This window comes from Mustelus asterias, chromosome 22 (genome assembly GCF_964213995.1).
Source record: "Mustelus asterias chromosome 22, sMusAst1.hap1.1, whole genome shotgun sequence".
NCBI classification, from domain to species: domain Eukaryota; kingdom Metazoa; phylum Chordata; class Chondrichthyes; order Carcharhiniformes; family Triakidae; genus Mustelus; species Mustelus asterias.
Genome location: NC_135822.1, coordinates 39292852 through 39312765, shown reverse-complemented (window position 1 = coordinate 39312765; position 19914 = coordinate 39292852). Strand labels below are relative to the sequence as shown.

The following is a 19914-nucleotide window of genomic DNA, read 5'->3' as shown; positions in this document are numbered from 1 at the left end:
GCTCTGCAAGTTATCCAGAAACAACTCAATCTTCCCAGTGTCCTTCAACCCTCCTCTCTGGCCAAGTCTTGATTACCCCTTTGAAAATTTCCTCCCTTGACTCAGCATCCATTTTCTGTCCGATTATGCCTCTGTTAAGCACGTTGGGAAGGGCTTTCTACATTATAGGTGCTATATAAATGCAGCTGGCTGCTCAACCACCTCTTTAACGCTCATTCTTGAACCTTGAAAACACATCATCAGCACTGAGACGCTCACAAAGCACATAAAATAAACACGCTACCAAAACATGACAAATATGGAATAAAAACAATTCACCTATGTCTCGCTTTCTCTCTCTCTTTCTCTCTGGTGAAGGGAGCGGTGACTTTCATATCATATCACAGCTAGCCAATCCTCTGTTAATGCTTAGGGGCTCGATGACATATCACAGTCGGTAATACAACCTGAATGGCCCACTCCTCATGAACTAATCATCTGACATGCCCAAGTAGCTGACCCACTGCCTTATGTTATTCACCATTAAAGACACGCCTGCAATGTCCCGTATGTCCCTGGCTTGTCCACTCTTCCTCAACTGCATTGTGATATATCAGCCAATGTCGGCCTCAGCTGGGAATTCTGTGTAAATTCACTTCTGTAACACTTACAAACCTTCTTCATAGAATCCCTACAGTGCAGAAGGAAACCATTTGTACCAACAACAGTCCCACCCGGACCCTATCCCCATAACCCCACATATTTACCCTGCTAATCCCCCTGACACTAACGGTCAATTTAACATGGCCAATCAACCTAACCCGCACATCTCTGGGGAGTGTGGGAGGAAACCGGAGCACCCGGAAGAAACCCACGCAGACACGGGGAGAACGTGCAAACTCCACACAGACGGTGACTCAATGCCGGAATTGAACCTGGGTCCCTGGCGCAGTGAGGCAACAGTGCCAACCACTGTGCCACCCTTTGCAATAACCTGGGTTACAACATCCAGTTTGATCTGACTGTGCAGTCATGCAATCATGCATGAGTTTGTTAATAAGGACCCTACTTTAGGGCAAGGAGTTTTTCCAAACGTCTGCCAATGCACTCAAGGGAGGGTAAGAATAACCCATTTCTTTCTCTTGGCCTTACAATCTTTTTAACTACATCTAATTATTTTAAACAAATATATAGAAATATAGAACCCTCTTTCAACTGAGCTGATGAGTCTAACCTATGGCCTACCTTGGATGACAAGTTTAGCACTGTCCTGCACTTGCCCAAATGAGTTTGATGCTCTGCAGATATAAATGCCTTCGTTTCCATCTTGTATGTTTTCTATTCTGTAAAGATAACAATTTGATATCAGATAAACATCCCCAAAGGAACTGAACACAAACATAACACAAAACCCAGCCTTCACTCCATTTTGCTTTGTTACTTGTATCAACCGTGCCTCGGGTCCTATGTTTATCCATCTTTCAGATGATCTTTCAGTCACCTCATTTCAAAGCTGAATGATAAGGAATTTGGATCTTTACTTGGACTTCAGTTAAGAAAGAGTCACCTTTAGAGTGATCAGAAATAACGATTTGTCACTTTACCTCAAGGTTCCTTTATCGATTCTGTGATTTCGTGGCAAGTGCCCACCCTCCTTGAGCCACTCAATCCTGGGTTCTGGGTGGCCGGTCACCGAACAGGTGAATTCGGCAGAGCTGCCAATGTTTCGTACCTCAACCTGCGGCGACACTTTCACTGCTGGGGGAGCTGATGTGGAGAACAGGCAGGAAAGAGTTACATGTTGTGATGTTCTTTTCGCAAAGCTCCCAAACATGACCGTTTCCTTTTCTACTCCAAATTATTCCATTCCAAGCAGATTACAACAGACCCACCAGCTGTGGATTCCTCAGGAGTACATTAAACACCATCCATGGAACGATCTCATCTGTTCTGTGAAGTTGCCACACTATAACCCGGCCCATGTACCACGGGATTTATTGGAGCTGTGCAAAATTGATCTTTTACACCCAAATATTGGGCAAAGTAAGATCTGGGCTAGAAAGTGACATTGTTCCATCGGGGCCTTCCAGTATAAAAGTGACATTTAAAAAAAAACGTATGTATCTGATGCAAGGAAAAGAATCAAGTTTGCTAATTGATCAAATAATGTTGTATTTGAAGTAATGTTATACGCAGATAAGATTCCTGTAAGTTTTGGTACTTTTAACAATCTCTCGGCATGTCATTCCAACAGAGTGGAAAATACTGAACAAATACATTTTACCCAGAGTGATTGGATTGTGTATTTAAACTACACATGTTCAGAATATCAAGGCATCAACTCATTTGTGCAACTGTGTGTGTCAAATTGTGGGGGGCGGGATAGCTGCATTAGAGAATGATAGTTGGAAATTGTTATACCAACAGCTTCTTCAAGAATCACAAGTGTGTGCATGTTGTTTTTCTGCTGATACTGTCGAACGTTTGTGGGTTTTTTTTACCCATAAGGTAATAATGCCAGTTACCATTGCAAGCTCTGAATCACTAAGACCAATCAAATCTCTCCCATTCACTGAGAACATAAATCAAATTCCACCCCGCCATTCATTTAGTCAATGAGAAAGCCAATCAAATCTCTCCCAATCACTTCCTCAATGAGAAAGCCAATCGAACCTCCCTCCCTCCCCCACCTTGCCACTCACTTCCTCAATGGGAAGTTGACCAAATACCTCCTGGAATTGCTGAGTCTGCAAAAACATCATCAGTACACAATCAAGTTGCTCCCGGTTTAGAAATTCACCAGTTTTCATTATCTTGTGCTCCAGTTTATATTATATGATTATAGTTCGAATTCAGTAAAAACATTCTGCGGCAAACTATTACAATGATTATAGGGAGTGCAGTCAATATCTGTTTGATTTATTTTAAAAGCTCCCGGCTTATTTTGGGCAGTTGACAGTGATCACCAGCTGATCATAGAATAGAATCCCTACAGTGCAGAAGGAGGTCATTCGGCCCATCGAGTCTACACTGACAACAATCCCACCCAGGCCCTATTCCTGTAACCCCACATATTTACCCTGCTAATCTCCCTGACATTAAAGGGCAATTTAGCATGGCCAATCAACCTAACCCGCACATCTTTGGACTGTGGGAGGAAACCGGAGCACCCGGAGGAAACCCACGCAGACACAGGGAGAACGTACAAACTCCACACAGACAGTGACCCAAGGCTGGAATTGAACCCGGGTCCCTGACGCTGTGAGGCAGCAGTGCTAACCACTGTGCCACTGCGCTGCCCATTGATGTCAGTTTGCTTAATTGCAAACTGACACCAGTTAGAGGCATAGCAGTGAAAATCAATTCTCGTTGGCATCTCGTTCAATCCTTGTTTAGAACAAGGACGTGGAAAGGTGGTTTGTGCTGGAAGGCTGCAGCCTCGACCTGTTATTAGCCACAGATCCTAATTTTTGCCCCATCAGTGCCTTAACTTGGACAGTAAAACAGGAAAATTCAGCCCCAATAAATCCAGAGGCCAGGTCAATTGACAAACTATCATTTTCTGCACTTTCCATTTTGTCTGAATAGTTGGGCCTAGAACACTATCCTGAGGAACTCCTCCTGGACATCACTGCAGGAGTCCCTCAGGGTAGTGTCCTAGGCCTAACCATCTTCAGCTGCTTCATCAATGATCTGCCTTCTATCATAAGGTCAGAAGTGGGGATGATCGCCAATGACTGCACAATGTTCAGCATCATTCGCAACTCCTCAGATGCTGAAACAATCCATCTCCAAATGCAGCAAGACCTGGACAATATCCAGGCTTGGGCTGACAAATGGCAAGTAACATTTGCACCACAGAAGTGCCAGATAATGATCATATCCAACAAGAGAGGATCTAACCATTACCCCATGACATTCAATGGCATTACCATCGCTGAATCTCCCACTATCAACATTCTGGGCGGTTACCATTGACCAGAAGCTGAATTGGGCTAGCTATATAAATACTGTGGCTACCAGAGCAGGTCAGAGGCTAGGAATCATGTGGCGAGTAACTCACCTCCTGACTCTCTATCTACAAGGCACAAGTCAGGAGTGTAATGGAATACTCTCCATTTGCCTGGGTGAGTGCAGCTCTAAGAATACTCAAGAAGCTCAATACCATCCAGGACAAAGCAGCCCACTTGATTGTTTTCCCTACCACAAACATTCAATCTCTCCACCACTGACGAACAGTGGCAGCAGTGTGTACCGTCTACAAGATGCACTGCAGGAACGCATCAAGATCCGTTTGGCAGCACTTTCCAAACCCACGATCACTACCATCCAGAAAGACAAGAGCAGCAGATACCTTGGAGCACCTCCACCTTGGTAGAGAGCCTCAGAATCCGAACATTTGTCTTTGGAATCATTCAGAGAAGACAGCTATTCAGTCCATTACATTATAAGTCCTCTTTGGAAGAGCTATCAATTGAGTCCTACTACCCACACTCTTTAGTCATAGTCCTGCAAATTTTCCAATTCAAGCATGTATCAATTTGCTCTGAGTTCATGGAAGAGGAGAACAGAATGAGAGGACAAGAAGACATTTTACTCACATTTCACATTTACTGTTGCAAATGCATCACTTTGACCAACTTTGTTCTTGACAAGGCATCGATACATGCCCGAATCAGATACAACGGCTAGGTCGATCTGCAAGAACCCATTGCGTATGACTGCCCTGCTTGGCAAGCTTCCATTCATCTTGGACCATTCATATGTTATTGGTGGAGTTCCTTGGGATAGACAATGCAACCGGATGATCTCACCCACCCTTACGGTGACAACCTCAATGTTAAAGGTGGCATATGGAGCAGCTGGGGAACAAGAAAAGGCAGTGTTACTTCAAATGTGTCACTGACATTAGCTATATAATTAGAAATTAACCATAGCTAACGAAGGATTGTGATTGGTTGCATGTTCACATGCGATAGATGGTCACACACAGTCAACTTGCCTGCACGTTTTCAGTTCTACTAGAACCACATCTCTTTGACCATTACCAACCTTCCATTGAAGTTCTCCAGTGATAGGTCACAGCATCTAAGCAATTCCACATGGTCTTAATCAATGCACTAATAGCGTGCCTGTGCGTTTCAACTCAGAGTCCAAAAGCCTCATGACTGAACAATCAATAAATATCATCTTCTAGAATTCTCATCACTGAGTGAGAAGATTGGGGATTCAAGGTCAACCTCAAGAGTTGAGCACATAATCTGGGCTGGCACCACAGTGCGCCACAGAGGGAGTGCTGCACTGCTGGTGGCCTGCCCTTTAGTTCCATGAGTTCAGTTGAATGTTGAAGTTCTCAGAGCCCTGCCTGAAGAAGAGTGAGGAATTCTGGTACCCTGGCTAATTTTCTTCTCTCTGCCAATACCAAGAAGCCGAATCGCCCATTGCTGTTTGTGGGAGTTGTTGAGTGTATAACGTCAGCCTTACTTGTCTACTACAATTAACACCCCTCAAAGGGATTTGCTTGTCGGTGAGTTGCTTTGAGATCTGTCTGAGAGATTTGATGGAAATGTTATAATAAATGCAATTATTTTTTATACTTGTTACCAGAGGTCAAAGATAAAGCTGAGCGCCATCATAATGTTTTCTCACATTCGACTGGTCAAGACTGGCACTTTTGATGATTGTAGTGCTTTTATTGGGAACAATCCTGCTAAAAGTGAGGAGAGGTTGGTAATGTCCAAGAACTCCCAATAAGCTAATTGCATGGGCAGTAACTCAGTGATTAAATGAATTCAACCACCTGGCCAATAGTTATCCCTCAACCAACATCTCAGAAAGCATCTTATCTGGTCAAGACTGTTTGTGGGAGCTTGCTGTGCACAAATTGGTTGCTGCATTTCCTGCATTACAACAGTGACTGCACTTCGGAAGTGCTTCATTGTCTGTAACGGGCTTGGGAAACTCCCGAAAGTTATGAAACACAAATCTTTGCCAATCCTGTTCATCCAGGCACTGTTGGCAGAGGCAACTCCAGACAGCAGAATTTATTCCCAAAGTCTCAAAAATAATTGAAATGCTACCTACCCACTAAAAAGCAATGTCATAGATCAGAATGTTACATATTCAAAGGATGTTGAGAAAATTAACAATGAGCAGCTCTTACTTTCTACATCCAACTCTATATACAACTCGGCGAATCCAGCAGAATTGGAGGCGTTACAGATGTACTGGCCCGAATCCTGCAGTCCCACGTTTGGAATAAACAAAGACCCATTGACAATCCTGTGTTGCCATGGCAGTGGGGCCCGCAGTTTAGACCACTGTATAATTGGAGTGGGGTAACCTAGAGGGAACAAAGAGAACAATCAACCAGAGAATGTGGCACTGGCTTAAAGCTGGCAATAATAAGAACAGATAAATATAAGATTAATACTTCATATCAGTGCCCATCAATGCGGGCAATATGAGTAGTGGACTCGCCAACATTAAGGGCATTTAAATGGTCATTGGATAAACATATGGATGATATTGGAATAGTGTAGGTTAGATGGGCTTTAGATTGGTTTCACTGGTCGGTGCAACATCGAGGGCCGAAGGGCCTGTACTGCGCTGTAATGTTCTATGTTCTAAGGTTTAATCCGACAAAGAAACTCGCTACATTTTAGGCTGAATTCTCTTTTGTTCCCATAAGGGTGTTCAATGCCTGGGGGAGATGCTGGATTAGTGGTTATGCCACAGGACTAATAATCCAGAGGCCCAGGTTAATGCTCTGCCGTTCAAACCCCACAACGGCAACTGGTGGAATCTAAATTCAATGAATTAAAAAATCTGGAATTGAAAGCTCGTCTCAATAATGGTGCCATGAAATTATCATTGTTATAAAAACTTATCCCATTCATTAATGTCCTTTAGGGAAGGAAATCTACCATCCTTACCATGTCTGGCTTACATGTGACTCCAGACCTACAGCAATGTGATTATCTCTTAATGATTCTCAAGGGGTTGGCAACCAATGTTGGCCTTGACAGCCACGCCCAAACTCATGGAAACTCAAACAAACAAACGTACCTCCTTACCAGTTTAAAAATAAATCATAGGCACTACTTCTTCCCATAGTTTCACTATTCAAAAACTAGCACAGATCCCACCAGAAATGTTGAAAGCTTATTTACATCATTATTCCAAGCACCAGGTTGAGACTCAGATGGATCTGGGGAGGACGTTAATATTGGGCATCAAAAAGTCTAACTTCTGTATAATGTGACAAGAATTCTGAAAAACCTCAAGTCATTTCCACCCATTAACAATCCTCATCAATGATTAAGAAGCAGCAAGATAAACTGCAAACATAGGAAACCTTAGGTGCATGTTCAAGTCTGCCAAGTTCAATGCCTTACATCCTGTTATCCTCAACTCTGAGGGACAGCCTAAGGAGACCTTCCTCTACCATCTTATTGTTGCAGAGAATTTTTAACAGTTTCACTGAGCAATCTGTGCTGCTTCCTTAGTAAAGGCTGTGCTTTTCAAAATCACTGCATCAAACATTCATCTCCTGTTGAGTGAGCTGATTGACATATCATCTCATTGGGAGGGCATGTTGTCAACAGTGGCCGGGGAGGCTTAAATAAGCCAGAGAGGGAAGAAAGAATAAAACTTTATTGATTCATAGAGTCCCTACAATGCAGGAGGCCGCCATTTGGCCCATCGAGTCTGCACCGACCACAATCACGCACAGGCCCAATCCCCATAACCCCATGCATTTACCCAAGCTAGTCCCCCTGACACTCAGGGGCAATTTAGCATGGCCTATCCACCTAACCCGCATATCTTTGGAGTGTGAAGGAAACCAGAGCACCAGGAGGAAACCCACACAGACACGAGGAGAATGTGCAAACTCCACACAGACAGTGACCCAAGCCGGGAAGCGAACCCGGGCGCTGTGAGGCAGAAGTGCTAACCACTGTGCCACCATGCCGCCCCACAGTGGGGCAATTTCTATTTAATGTTCAATAATGTTCTATTCTATTGAAAAGCCAAATGACGAATACCTGAGGCTCATGATATCACTGACATCGAAATATAGAAACTAGAAGCAGGAGTAGGCCATTTGTCCCTTCGACCCTGTTCCGCCATTTCTTTTGATCATCAAATTTAATATCCTGATCCTGCCTTTCCCCCATATCCCTTGATCCCTTTAGCCCCAAGAGCTATATCTAGTTTCTTCTCGAAATCATACAACGTTTGGCCTCAACTACTTTCTGTGGTAGTAAATTCCACAGATTCACCACCCTCTGGGTGAAGAAATTTCTCCTCACCTCAGTCCTAAAAAGTTTGCCCCTTATCCTCAAACTATGACCCCTAGTTCTGGTCTTCCCAACATCAGGAACATTTTTTTTCTGAATCTACCCTGTTTAATCCTGTTAATAAGTTTCTATGACATACCTGTAGCTGAACATCGCAGAGTAGCGACCTGCCCTGCTGTAACGGTTATGGATGGTTCCACAGAGCTAACCTGGGGAGTCTGAGGTATGGAGGCCGAACGTTCGACTATCACCTCCACCCGAGCTTCAGCACTGCCGAACAAATTAGTGGATGTGCAGGAGTAGGTCCCAGAATCTTGCAGACGAGCGGAAGAAATCTGAAATTAAAAATGTAATAAATGATCCAAGGTTATGTTAGCTTAAAGAAGCACAATCTTTGCGCAAAGTGTTTGTAAAATTCATTTTATTTCTATTTGGAGCAAAGTCACAAATCATTATAGGTCATATAACAGGAAATAAACCAAATTAAAACAAACACCCTATTATCGAGGATCAATTATTCTCCTGCATTCTCAGCATGGAGCTTTGCAGACAGAGTGGCACCAGGTAAACCAGAGCTGAATTTTAAACATACCCCTCACAAGAAACGTGATAAGAACACATCTCTTAAAGGCACAGTGTCACACTGGGACACAGAAAACCGAGGCACAGCAATGATGGGATGGTGTAATTACAGCAAAAAAGATTGCAACGGCCAGTTTCCATTCTGAATGTGATGGGCAGCTGTTGTAACAGTAAAAGGTCAACTTAAAAACATGACAAAAGCACGGAAAACTGGAAATAAGACTTTGTAGACAGGAAATGCATGCAAATTTAAGATTTTTAAATCAATTTGGGTTTGATAGGGATTTTAAAGTGACATCAGTTTTTTCCTTCAGCTCACTTCTAATTGTTTGCCTTAGGTACAATTACACCGCGGATCTGCATTTCCATCCATGTGGCTAGACTCCAGAGTCATTATGTTTTTGAAGATGCTTTGTCTGTGTAGCGCGCAAGAAACAATACTTTTCACTGTATACTCATACATGTGACAATAATAAATCAAATCAAATCAATCTGTTTTCCCTATAGTGTGTACCTATACTTAGAGACTCTTGGGGAGAAGTACATCTAACAGTATTTGCTGTGTGTATGTGTGAGATGAAGGTGCATGAACATCTGCATTATATTAGCCCCAAGCTTGTAGATTCATAATTCACCTTAATTTATGAATCTATAAATCAATATAAATAGGTGTTTTGGCCTGGAAACAATTACATTCTGGATCATGTATTTTATGCCCATGCTAAGGTTTTGAATGTGGCTGAGTTTAATTCGGTCACAGCTCCCCAAGTAAGATCATTATTCGCCCGGGGCATCACTCTTCACTGAAAGGGTAACAATTTCAGATTCCACTTATCAAAATTGTCACTGAGTGAGAAAATGGAGCAAAACAGCAGCATGCAACAGTGAAACTGTTGTCACTGAACTTCCTATCACCAACACCTTCTCACCAAGGTACCATCTCCACCTTCCCGGGCAACAATGACCCGCCAGTAAAGCCTATTTGCCCAGAATAAACATAAATAACAACTGATACAAGTTGGGTAATAATTTAAGGGAGCTATCATCACATTGGACACTTTGGGCAGGATTTTCCAGCCTCGCTCGCCCCAACACCGGTAAATCCCACCCGAGGTCAGTGGACCTTCCCATGGTCCGCCCCTCGCCCGCTACGATTTCCGTGGTGGGCGGAATGGGAAAATTCGCCCCTTTGACTTTATCACAACTAACATGTCCTTTGACCAATCTGCTCTTGGTTGAACTTTCTCATAATGTTGGCAGAGGAGACTGCACCTGACTAGCTATAGTTTGATACAAAATGCCCAAACAAAGAAAGGACATTACTGTGGCCTGATGGGAAATGTGGCTAACTTCAGAACTAAGAGGTTTTAACTCCTGGCTGTGAGTATGCGACCTATGTTTAGTTGCAACAAATGTCTTTGATTTTACGATAGGCAATACAGCCAGCAAGATAATGGATATTGGTTGTCTTCAAGGGAGAGGCTGACCATGACAAATTAGCAGGATGGAGAGCAACACAAATCCCTGATAATAAACTCACCCTATTCGATCAAATGGACAGGAGCCAGATACCTAACAGTGCCAGAAGACTGATTTTGAGTGCTAAAATAATCAAGGGCAACTGGCCCTAAGGTCAGGGAGCTTGCAATAAACAAATCTGAAAGATATACCCATGGTCTGTGCCTACGTACGGGAATGCATTTTCCAGCTAAGTTTAAAGGATAAATATTGAAGTTTGGAAAGCAGAATTGGAAGGAGAACTATAGAAGCAAGAAGAAGGAAAGGTCAAGTTCTAAGCTTGATGAAGGCTGATCCCTCTCTCACCTGGCCAGCAGGTCCATTAGATGAATATTAGTAAATGAAAATATATGCTTATAAACTCATTGTAGTAGATTTATAGGGGAATTGAAGCATTTACTTGTGATACAGTGCAAGAGAATCAGTCTTGTAGTAGTCACAAGTATTTAAGTTTTTTTTCACATTTTCCTAATAAAGGTGTGGTTTGATTTAAAGGTAAAGTTGTCATGATTATCAAATGACTGGAGCGAGGGTCTTAGTCAACAAGATGATGAATGTCAATATTTACTCACCGTCAGAATGGGATCACCTTCTCTCGGTTGCTGCCTCCCCATGTTGTTCCTTTGCCTGCCATTAACCCGACGCCAGCTGATTGTAGGCCGGGGCTCCCCCATACCTATACATTCCAGAGTGATGGAATTGCCCACACCCAGTCTGACTGGACCTCTGGGAGAGACGGAGACAGTGGGCGGTCCTAGAGGCAAAGACGGAGAAACAAACTTCCACTGATCAAACACAAACACAGACCGTTGAGCACTAGTGTGACGGACTACTTTGTACAACCTAGGAAGGCTATGATGGAATCCTATTTGAATAACAGATGTAGGATTCAATTCATGTTGCTTAAAGGAGAAATGCCACCAAATCTGTTCATCCTGCACTCATCAGGACTGCTCAAAAGAAATTACTGAACTGTAGCTGAGGAACAACAATTTATATTGCATGTGAAGAAAGTGCTGATTGGTTGGTAGGTGATTCGTGGAGGTGTTGTCATGGTTGGGGGGGGTGGTGAGGGAGTGGGGCCTATCTATGACAAGGGGGGCTGTGCAAGGAGGAGGGAAAGGGCGATGGCTCATGATGGCAGGCAAAGGAGATAGATGAAGATCATGAACATGGAAAGCAGAGGGAAGACCGACGGGAGGGAATCAGGACCCCAACAAGGCTACATGAGAAGCTCATGAAGGGGTCAAAGGGATACCGCATTGTTTACTGGGAGGATATGCATAAAGACACCAGATGCGCTGGGTAGAAGTCCAAGTGAGGCACGGGTACCTCACAGGTGATGGGCTCCAGGTGGAGGCTTGTTGAATCGAGGAACAGATTTCCTCTCGAGGCTGCTAGCCTTTTCCCTCTGTGTTGCAAAGTCGGGTAGAGTAATTGAAAATTGGGAGGTAGGAAGTTAGAATTTGGTGCTTGTAACATTGTAAAGTGCTAGGAAAGCATTGCGTGGTCCAGTTAAAAGATGGTGCTTTTCTGTGTTTAGAGATTTAAAATGCAAGTACACAGAGAACCCAAACTGAAACATTAGTATTGAAAGGCCAAGCAGCAGTTTTTACCAAGATGTCAGGCTTTTGAATTTCACCAATCAATTTGAATCAGGCACTTAGATACCAAAAACCTATTAAATTTAAATCTGATGATTCTGACAACCTGGGACCAATCCTATTGTGGGAAATATTGATATGTCATAACAGCTATAAAAGAAGGGGCAGTGGGACAAAAATAGAGAGCAACTGCCACCTGCCAGAGCTAACAGCTCACAGCTCTAGAGAGAGAGAGAATCGCTGGCTCTCACAGCTTCATCTATGTCTTAAGAGAAAGCAACATCTAGATAGCAAAGGTACCAGAGAAGAAAGAAGCTCCAGACAGAAGAATCAACAGAGAAGGCCCAGAAGATTCTGGAAGACACAAAACCTGGTTGTAAGTTAGAGAGGGACTAAATTCTATTTTGTTAGTGAGTGGGAATTGTATTTATTTGAACAGCATACCATTAAAATGCAGTTTTATTCAGGAATAGTTAATAGTTAGAAGGGATTTATTCGATTTGTTAATAGTTTAGTAAATTTGTTCACTGTTAGATAAATAAATTCTTGTGTGTGTCAGGGATCTATTTTGTTTTTAACCACTAGAAGTTGCTGAAGAGCAGGTCACACCACTTCACACACACTTTTTACAGATTATAGGGCGAGGTACTCCTTTTTGGGTGTTTCGGTGTTAGTTCTCAGAGCGGGGGATCCACCTCTGCTTTATAACACTCTGGGTTGCTGACATCCTGCACGGTCTGGTAAAGATGGGTGGGCTGGAGAGATGGACTGATCTTTAAATGTGGTGTCGGGACCTTCAAACCCGTCAGCTGAGGGCAGGCGGACGAATCAGCTTCCAGCCCCCCGGAAGAGTCAGAGGGTAACTCTCTTGAGCATAATCAATGAGGTTCCAAGTGCAGAATCTGGCACGGGATCCAACCATTCTGGTCGGCTGGAGCTGCACCGCCGCTGTACTTAGTCTCAAAAATGGGAGAATTCTGTCCAGTAAGTTACAAAAGCAACCGCGTACGACTTTAAGGCACAGTTAGATGAACACCCTGACATTCCCATAGTTAATGTCACACTGCTCTAAATCGACAGCCACTAATGTAATGGACAAGACGTCAGAATGCTAAACTGACAATAAAGAAAATATCATGTCTCTCGTGTCTCCGGGACTTCGCAAAGGGCTTCATAACCAATAAGTTACTTTTTGAAATGCAGTCACTGTTGCAATGTAGGAAAATGCGGCAGCCGTTTAGCGCACAACAAGCTCCCACAGACACAACCTGACTGTTTTAGTGGTAATGGGAGATGGATAATAGTGGCCAGATCCCTGGAAAACTCCACTGTACTTTTTTGTCCAGGGCAGGGAGATCTTCTACACTCAGCTGAGAGACCGGACATCCAGAAGACGGAATTTCTGACAGTGCGGCACCATCTTAGCACCGCACTGGAGTGTCAGTTTGGATCAGATGATCAAGTTTGCAAAGTCATGCAAAGTTTGAACTCACAACTTTTGGACTCAGGGGTGAGTCTACTACCCACCAGGACAAGGCAAGACCACAAATAAAAATGGGAAATGCTGGAAAAGCTCAGCAGTCTTGCTGGCAGCGTTTGTGGAGAGAGAAACAGAGTTAAAGTTCTGAGTCTGCATGACACTTCAGAGTTTTACTGAAGAATTATAATGGACTCGAAATGCTAACTCTATTTCTTTTTCCACAGATGCCAGCTTGACCCACGGAGCTTTTCAAACATTTTGTGTTTAATTTCTGATTTCCAGCATCTGTGGTATTCTGCTTTTATTTAAGACCACGGAGTGGGTAGTTCCATTGAGTTCAGGACAGTAAACATGGAATTTACTGTAACATAACTTTCGATTTCGATTAAAGAATGTAAGGTGACCACTAGGAGCATAGTTAACTGAAACAGTTAAAAAGTTTTAAAAACTTTATTCATTAGTGTCACAAGTAGGCTTACATTAACACTGCAATGAAGTTACTGTGAAAATCCCCTAGTTGCCACACTCCAGTGCCTGTTCAGGTACATTGAGGGAGAATTTAGCCAATTCACCTAACCAGCACGTCTGTCAGACTGTGGGAGGAAACCGGAGCACCCGGAGGAAACCCACGCAGACACAGGGAGAACATGCAGACTCCACACAGACAATGACCCAAGCCGGGAATCGAACCCAGGTCCCTGGCACTGTGAGGCAGCAGTGCTAACCACTGTGCCACCCATAGGAATTACTTACTTTAGATAAGAGAGATAAGTATGGAAAGATAATTGATAAGAGATATGATTATAAATACTATGGTCATGTGATAAATGTCAATAAAATGCCAAACATTCTTTGATAATACATAAAAGGGAAGAAATGGTCACAACGTGAACAGTGTACTTATCCCAATAACCTTTGGAGAAGATTCACAAAACCATGGATCATCTCACCCAGAGAGAGAAAGGTTGAAAAGTGGCCAGTGTTCGTGTCAGGTCTGGTGACAGAGTGCAAGGATAGCTGGGAAGTTATACTGACAGAGATTAGCCTAAAAGCTTTGCTGCTTTACAACGCTGTACCTTGTACGATCAGAGTCATTATGCTGGATGCTGATCCAAACCGGTTAAAAGCCACACACTTGTACTGGCCTTGATCGTTCTGCCGAACCCGAGTGATTGTAATCACAGAGCCATTACTGCTGATCTTCACATTTTCTGAAAGGCAAGATGGGCAGATAAATAGTTCAAATGTGTTCTGTGCTTGTTGCACAAGTGCCCTCAATGCAAAGGCTGACAGATACAGGCTTGAGCAATGAAGGACAGTAACAACTGATTCTATTGTTAACAGTTTATTGATGCTTTCATGGCCCCATATCATAGAACCTCTACAGTGCAGAAGGCGGCCATTCGGCCCATTGAGCCTGCACCGACAGCAATCACCCCCCCCCCCCCCCCAAGGCCCTATCCCCGTAAACCCATGTATTTACCCTGCTAATGTAGCACGGCCAATCAACTGAACCCGCACAACTTTGGATTGTGGGAGGAAACCCAAGCAGGCACGGGGAGAACGTGCAAACTCCACACAGACAGTGACCTGAGGCTGGAATTGAACCCGGGTCCCTGGTGCTGTGAGGCAGCAGTGCTCACCACTGTTCTATGACTTAGCAATGATCAAAATTCATGCTGAATCCTGTTCCCTCATTTACTTTGTTTGAAGTTGAAGGAATGCTTGGTTATTAAGTTTGCTCAGGTTTGCCAGGGTTGGAATTAGCTTTCAAACAATAAGGCAGTCCTTTTCTCAACTAAAGCATAATTAAATAGGTGACTTCTCACTTCTGGTGATGTAGCAATGTGACATTTATGCCTGTTTGCAGTCAGGAGTTCACACAGAGGTGGATAAAACTTCAGACTGGCAAAGTCCAAGCATGAATATAATATTGCGACACATTAAACCCTAGAGTGAGAACCTCAATCACTCAGTTGGTGTGCCTTCATGGGACAATGTACTAGAGAGGGAATTCTCGAGGCCAGTTGCCACTGCTGTGCACCTATTATCAGACAAATCAGCTCTCCTTGCAGCATTATGCAGCTAAAAAGACAAGAAAGAGAACAAGGAAAAGGATAATAGCCACCACTTGCAGTGGACATGTTGGGTTTAATGTTTTATATTTCAAACTGTTTTGTTTAAAGTCCATTACGGTTTTCTGTTGCTGGATTTCTGTGAACTATACTATACTAATCATAGGAGACACTACTTGGACTCAGCACTCTTGAACTTTGACCCACTCATGGTTCAATGTACGCCGTGGTGATTGTGTTAAGGTTCTGCGTGATTCTCACACTGAAAGGACTCAGTAAAGTACCACAAAGTCCTAATTTGTCCTTTGACACCGACCCTGTCTACAGAAATCATTCAGTTCTGCCTCAATCTCTACAGCTGGGCTCTGTGTGCGGCTCCGTGTCCAATATGTGCAGTGGTTACGCGAGGAGAGTCATTCACTGTGGTCGCCTCAAATAGCCGGTATGCTTACCATACAGTTATTGACAGTGACAGCAAATGGTTTGTGCTACTGTGCCCTATTTACACATGGGCAAGTAAAGAGATGGGGACATTGTATATAAAAGACTCTATTGAAATGGCCATTCATGGAGCCCCCACAAAAGCACATTGCAGGCAATGTCATAACAAGCTCCAACTCTGCCTTTAGGCATCAGATATTACACAAACCCCATCGGAGTGTACCTTGTTGTGGTTCATTAGGCGTTTTCCACTTTATCTGGAATGGCCGAGCTCCCTCAACAACCTCACAATTGAAGGACGCAGTGCCACCCTGGATTACAGTAACATCCTGTGGCCCAGTGTTAATGATCGGAATTGTTTCTCCTGCAGCACAAAATAAAGGGTTAAAATTAACTAGAAAGGTAAAAAAACAAGGGAACAAACAGTTTATTTTGCAATCAGGTCATTAAATATTATGCAAACACACAGTACAAGAAAGAGCTTGCATTTCTAAAGCACCTTTCACAACCCCATGACTTCACAACCAATTAAAGTGAGTTGAAATGGAATCACGGCTGTAACATAGGGAAAACAGCCACGATTAAAATACCACAAACACTAATAACTGAGCAGATTTATCTGTTGTGTTTCACTAATGTTGGTTAGAAATCAATATCATTTAAATGATACAACATAGATGGAGATTATCTGGCCCCCTGTGTTGGTGTAGGTTCTTTGGTAGAACTTTCCAATTCATCCTATTCCCCGCTCTTTCAAAGAACAAAGAGAACAAAGAAAATAACAGCTCAGGGACAGGCTGTTCAGCTCTCCAAGCCTGCACCGACCATGCTGCCCGACTGAACTAAAACCCCCTACCCTTCCGGGGACTGTATCCCTCCATTCCCGTCCTATTCATGTATTTGTCAAGATGCCCCTTAAAAGTCACTGTCGTATCTGCTTCCACTACCTCCCCCAGCAGCGAGTTCCAAGCACCCACCAACCTCTGTGTAAAAAACTTGCCTTGTACATCTCCTTTAAACCTTGCCCCTCGCACCTTAAACCTGTGCCCCCTAGTAATTGATTCCTCCATCCTGGGAAAAAGCTTCTGACTATCCACTCTGTCCATGCCCCTCATAATCTTGCAGACTTCTATCAGGAATTCTAATAGCATAGTAACATTTTATCCTTTAAGTATTTATCCAATTCCCCTTTGAACCTGTTTCCAGCCCCCTTTCAGGCAGTGCATCCCAGATCGTACCCAACTCGCTGATGTCACCTCTGGCGGTTTTGGAAATCACCGTAAATACGTATCGTATCCTCTGTTTACTGACGCTCTGTCAGCGTTGACAGTTTGTCCTTACTTACTCGATCAGAGCAGTTCACTATTTTGAACACCACAGTATTAGCTCAGACACTGGAGGGAGCCACCCTCCTTGCCTTAGAATAGTGGCATGGAACTTTTAGATCCATCTGAGAGGGCAGCTGGGACCCTGACTTAATGCCTCGTATGAAAAGGCAGAGAGAGAGAGAGAGAACTGCACTGGGAGGTCAGCCTAGATTATCCACTCAAGCTCCTTGAACTCTCAACTTTCTGATTCAAAGGCAAGAGTGCTACCATGGAGTCACTGTTGTAAAGAAAATATTATTTTTGACACTTTTTGAGGTTTATTGTGTTATTCTGTGAAGCAGGCGTATGGCTGTGGGTGTGTGCAATTTACTTAAGCTGGGGACTACTTGTCTACAGGGTTGATGACATCAAAGATGTCTAGGTATGGACAGCAGGCACTCGAAGCAAATCTGGCCATGTTGGATTTTCCATAAGCAATTAAACAATGGGTAGAAATTTGCATTAGGAGATAAAGAAGGTTTGTTGCATTAAGTTGTTAAATTTCAATGGGAAGCAAAAATGGATTCACAACTTGGAAAAGGTCATAAACAAATAAGGCAAGGTTCATGAATTTTATTTTACTTGTAAGTAGGGGAAATAGGGAAAACAGAAGATTTTTAATATTCTTTGCAAGGTAAATACCAAAGGAGGACAAGGACAATTGAATCAAGGTGAAAGAGGGGGGAAAGTACTGAAGGGGAGATGCTGAGAGCATAGGGGGAGTGGCCTTGGAAGACCTCCTAGAGTGTCACTCTGTGCTGGGGACAGAGCTGTGAAGGCGCAAAATGAAGAGCTTCCAGCCAACCCAGAAAAGTGTTGTTTTTTTCAAAATATAGGTTTTGTTTTAAAGTTTCTTGAATTTCCACAGCAGAGTGGCAGCAAGAGAGAATTCCTGTGACATACCTCCCCTACTGCAACAGTGGGTTCGCCTTGTGGCAATGTTACTCAAACTATTAAGGAACTCTTGCATAAAGGGTTGTTTATTTGGGAGTCTAACCAAGTAGGAAATCTTTTTGGGGAAATGTTCTGTAGGACTAATTTCAATTGTGTAAATGTAATCTTGGGTGTCTTAAGTTTTCTTTTCATTTGTTAATAAATGTTTTAATTTCATATTTAAAATCTCCAAGCGTGTCATTTGTGGCTTCTGATTTCAGTACATGCATCTTCTCGTGGCAAAAATACAAAAAGAAAAGAGTTGTGATAGCCTGCCAAGTTTCCCTCTGGGATTTGGTTTCTGCGGCACTTACCACTGGTCAGATCCTAACACTATGGATTGTGTCTTCTCCAGCTGAGCACTAATTGTATTAAGTGTAATGTTCTGAAGCCTTTCCTCCATTAGGTATGGTAGACCAACTAGATATAATTTACTGGCTTTAAATTCAGTCTTTTCTTGAATATTCAATTAACGATTCTCCAGTCTTCAAGGATCTTCAAAAATTAACCAAAGCCTCACTTACTTACTCCCAGGTTAAAACCAATTACGTGGAAAATGGTAGCATAGCGGTAATGTCACTGGACTAGCAATCCAGAGATTCAGTTTAAATGATCTGCAGACATGAGTTCAATCCCACAATGGCAGCTGGTGGAATTTAAATTCAATTAATTAATTCAATGTTTAAAAATCTGGAATATAAAGACGGTCTCAGTAACGTTGACCATGAAACTATCATCGAATGTTGTAAAACTGATCTGGTTCACTAATGTCCATCAGTGAAGGAAATCTGCTGTCCTAGCCTGGTCTGGCATACATGTGATTCCAGACGGCCAGTAATTGGTTGACTTGTAACCGCCACCAGCAAGCCACTCAGTTTAAGGGAAATTGGGGATGGGCAACAAGTGCTGGCCTTGCCAGAGATGCCCACATCCCATATAAAAAGAACATTTTACCTTGATCCTACTATAACTAAAGTTTTTGGAAGTATCCAGTGGCCTCGTTATATGGGGAAATTTATTACATCGCAGTTTCCATACGAGTTATGGACCAATCCATACAATGCTGCAACAGTGACTACTATTTAATTGCAGTGAAACACTTTGAGCAGTCTTGAGGTTGTGACTGGTGCGATGGAAGTTATAGTTCTTCCATCCATAACTGAGCCCTTCTTTAATAGAAACAAAATCCAGGAAACTGAGGCCTGATCATGAAGCACGCAGTAACATTAAGTGAGTAACTAAGTAATGAAGAATGACTGGGCTTTACGCACTGGATGTTGTGGAGGTGACCGAGACCGAGAATTTGAGTTGTTGCATTCCGAAGATGTTTTCAGCGCGGCAGATATAATCGCCTTCGTCCACCGGAGTCACCTGCAGGATTCTCAGCACACGGCCCTCCACCTGGAACATCAACAGGAAAATTGCACGGTTTTATCACTTAAACTAATGCTTTTAGCATTGCCACACGTAACACAGCCTCAGTCAAGCAGAGGTGAGATCCTCGCAATATTGCATCCGCTTCCAATGGGAACATGGCCATTGCTTACTGCATCCAGCTGGTCCTCCCAGAGGTTAAAGGTCAGACTAATGACCTGACCAGGTAAAAACGGGCTCCAATATCAAAAATACTGG

At 43.1% G+C, this 19914-nt stretch overlaps 1 protein-coding gene across 16 annotated transcripts in view; it reads right to left on the bottom strand.

Moving 5' to 3' along the window:
• The window catches only part of hspg2 (heparan sulfate proteoglycan 2), a 515715-nt gene that overhangs the window by 60945 nt on the left and 434856 nt on the right, over positions 1 to 19914 (bottom strand). For all 16 annotated transcript variants that reach the window (XM_078239173.1, XM_078239177.1, XM_078239184.1 and 13 more), the window contains 9 exons: positions 19554 to 19683; positions 16206 to 16346; positions 14543 to 14677; positions 10955 to 11136; positions 8422 to 8617; positions 6143 to 6322; positions 4581 to 4841; positions 1584 to 1746; positions 1225 to 1322 (listed from right to left, as the gene is read on the bottom strand). In XM_078239173.1, coding sequence (XP_078095299.1) covers positions 1225 to 1322; positions 1584 to 1746; positions 4581 to 4841; positions 6143 to 6322; positions 8422 to 8617; positions 10955 to 11136; positions 14543 to 14677; positions 16206 to 16346; positions 19554 to 19683 — 1486 coding nt within the window. The remainder of the gene's footprint in view (positions 1 to 1224; positions 1323 to 1583; positions 1747 to 4580; positions 4842 to 6142; positions 6323 to 8421; positions 8618 to 10954; positions 11137 to 14542; positions 14678 to 16205; positions 16347 to 19553; positions 19684 to 19914) is intronic.